The sequence below is a fragment of the Balaenoptera physalus genome (assembly GCF_965194825.1).
Source record: "Balaenoptera physalus genome assembly, chromosome: 14".
Classification (NCBI taxonomy): Eukaryota; Metazoa; Chordata; class Mammalia; order Artiodactyla; family Balaenopteridae; genus Balaenoptera; species Balaenoptera physalus.
In genome coordinates this window covers 40471552-40473039 of record NC_138893.1, presented here as the reverse complement: position 1 = coordinate 40473039, position 1488 = coordinate 40471552, and the positions used below count along the sequence as shown (strand labels likewise).

Genomic DNA, 1488 nt, shown 5'->3' with positions numbered 1-1488 from the left:
ACATGCCATGGAGCAACTAAGCCCATGCGCCACAACTACTGAGCCTGCGCTCTAGAGCCCGTGAGCCACAACTACTGAGCCCACATGCCACAACTACCAAAGCCCACGCACCTAGAGCTCATGCTCCGCAACAAGAGAAGCCACCGCAATGAGAAGCCCGTGCACCTCAATGAAGAGTAGCCCCCGCTCGCCACAACTAGAGAAAGCCTGCACACAGCAATGAAGACCCAATGCAGCCAAAAATAAATACATAAATAAGATGAAAATGGAATCGTGTCATAGAAAATGGAGTCTGTGAAGTTCCTAGAATTCAGCTGCCCACCTCTGGGCAGAAGAAGAGTCCTGCGGATGGATAAGAAAGAAATTAAGCAATAAATTGAGAATGGGACATGATCCATTTGGAAGCTGCAGTGCTCACAGGAAGTGAGAGCTCACGGCCAGGCCTTCCAGCCACTGACTGCAGGGGTTCTGCCTGCCTGGGACGGCCTGAACCTGCTGGATTTCAGCGATTCACCCCTCAGTTAGAGCTTTAGCCCCTGAAAACATTCCTGAGATGCCTTCTGCTGTGGGCTTCTATGTCCTTGCAGGTCGATTAGCTGATAAAGATAATAAACACTAAAGGTTAGGGAGCAGGCAGTTTGCAAAGAAAGGCAGGTCCCTGGCCCCAGGCTTCATTCTCCAGCTTTCCCCTTTCCCAGGGTGAAATTGGATTCACTGCAAATTTGCAAGCTAATGGGCTGGAAACCTCTGGCAGGGAGGCAGGCTCACTGGCCGGTCTGGGAGCGGCAGCCCTGGTCTCCCAGGAAATGAGTTCACTGTATCCAGCTCATCCGTCTCCACCTTTGCTCTAGGCCACAGGACTCCAGGGTGGACGGAGGAGGCCAGCTAGATGGCTCCCCCTACTGGGAGACTGACTCAATACCCCAGAACTACAACCCCTGAATGGGATATTTAAGACACCCATGGACTTTCCTGGGACCCCACAAACACCTTTGAAGAAAATACTCACCTCAGAAGATCTCTGGGACTTTAGCTTCATCCTCAGGAAATTCGGGGAGTGGAATAGTGAAGCCTTCTTTGCCCTTCAACCAGAAGGTTGTTTGTTCTCCTTTGCCCTGTGGGAAGCAAAGGAGAGCTGGTGAATCACGGAACAGGAGAGCTTGCCTGTCAAGTGTGGTCCCTCAGCAGACAACTCAGGTCGCCCTTACTCGCTTCCTGAGAACGTTGTTTGTAGCCAGAACTGCAACAAGGCAGGAGCTGCCTTGGTGAGGGAAAAGCTTCAGTGTAGATGAAATCGTGGTCATATCCTTGGACTTTGCTGATCAGCCTAGATGGACAGTCAGCGACGGTCTATGGGCTGAGGGCCAGTGGAGGCTAAAGTCCGTTGCAAAGAAAATCTTTTTAAAATAATAATAAAATCTACTGAGCTCTTACTATGAGTAGCGCACCAAGTGAAACACCTCACATACAGGTTCACAGCTAATCCCC

General features: G+C 50.7%; 1 protein-coding gene across 1 annotated transcript in view; it reads right to left on the bottom strand.

Moving 5' to 3' along the window:
* Positions 1 to 466: 466 nt before the first annotated feature.
* Positions 467 to 1488, bottom strand: part of LOC309642922 (guanylate cyclase 2G-like) — a 41270-nt gene continuing 40248 nt past the window's right edge. The window contains 1 exon segment of the mRNA XM_082424985.1: positions 467 to 1115. Within this exon segment, the coding sequence (XP_082281111.1) occupies positions 1011 to 1115 (105 nt within the window). The 3' untranslated portion in view covers positions 467 to 1010.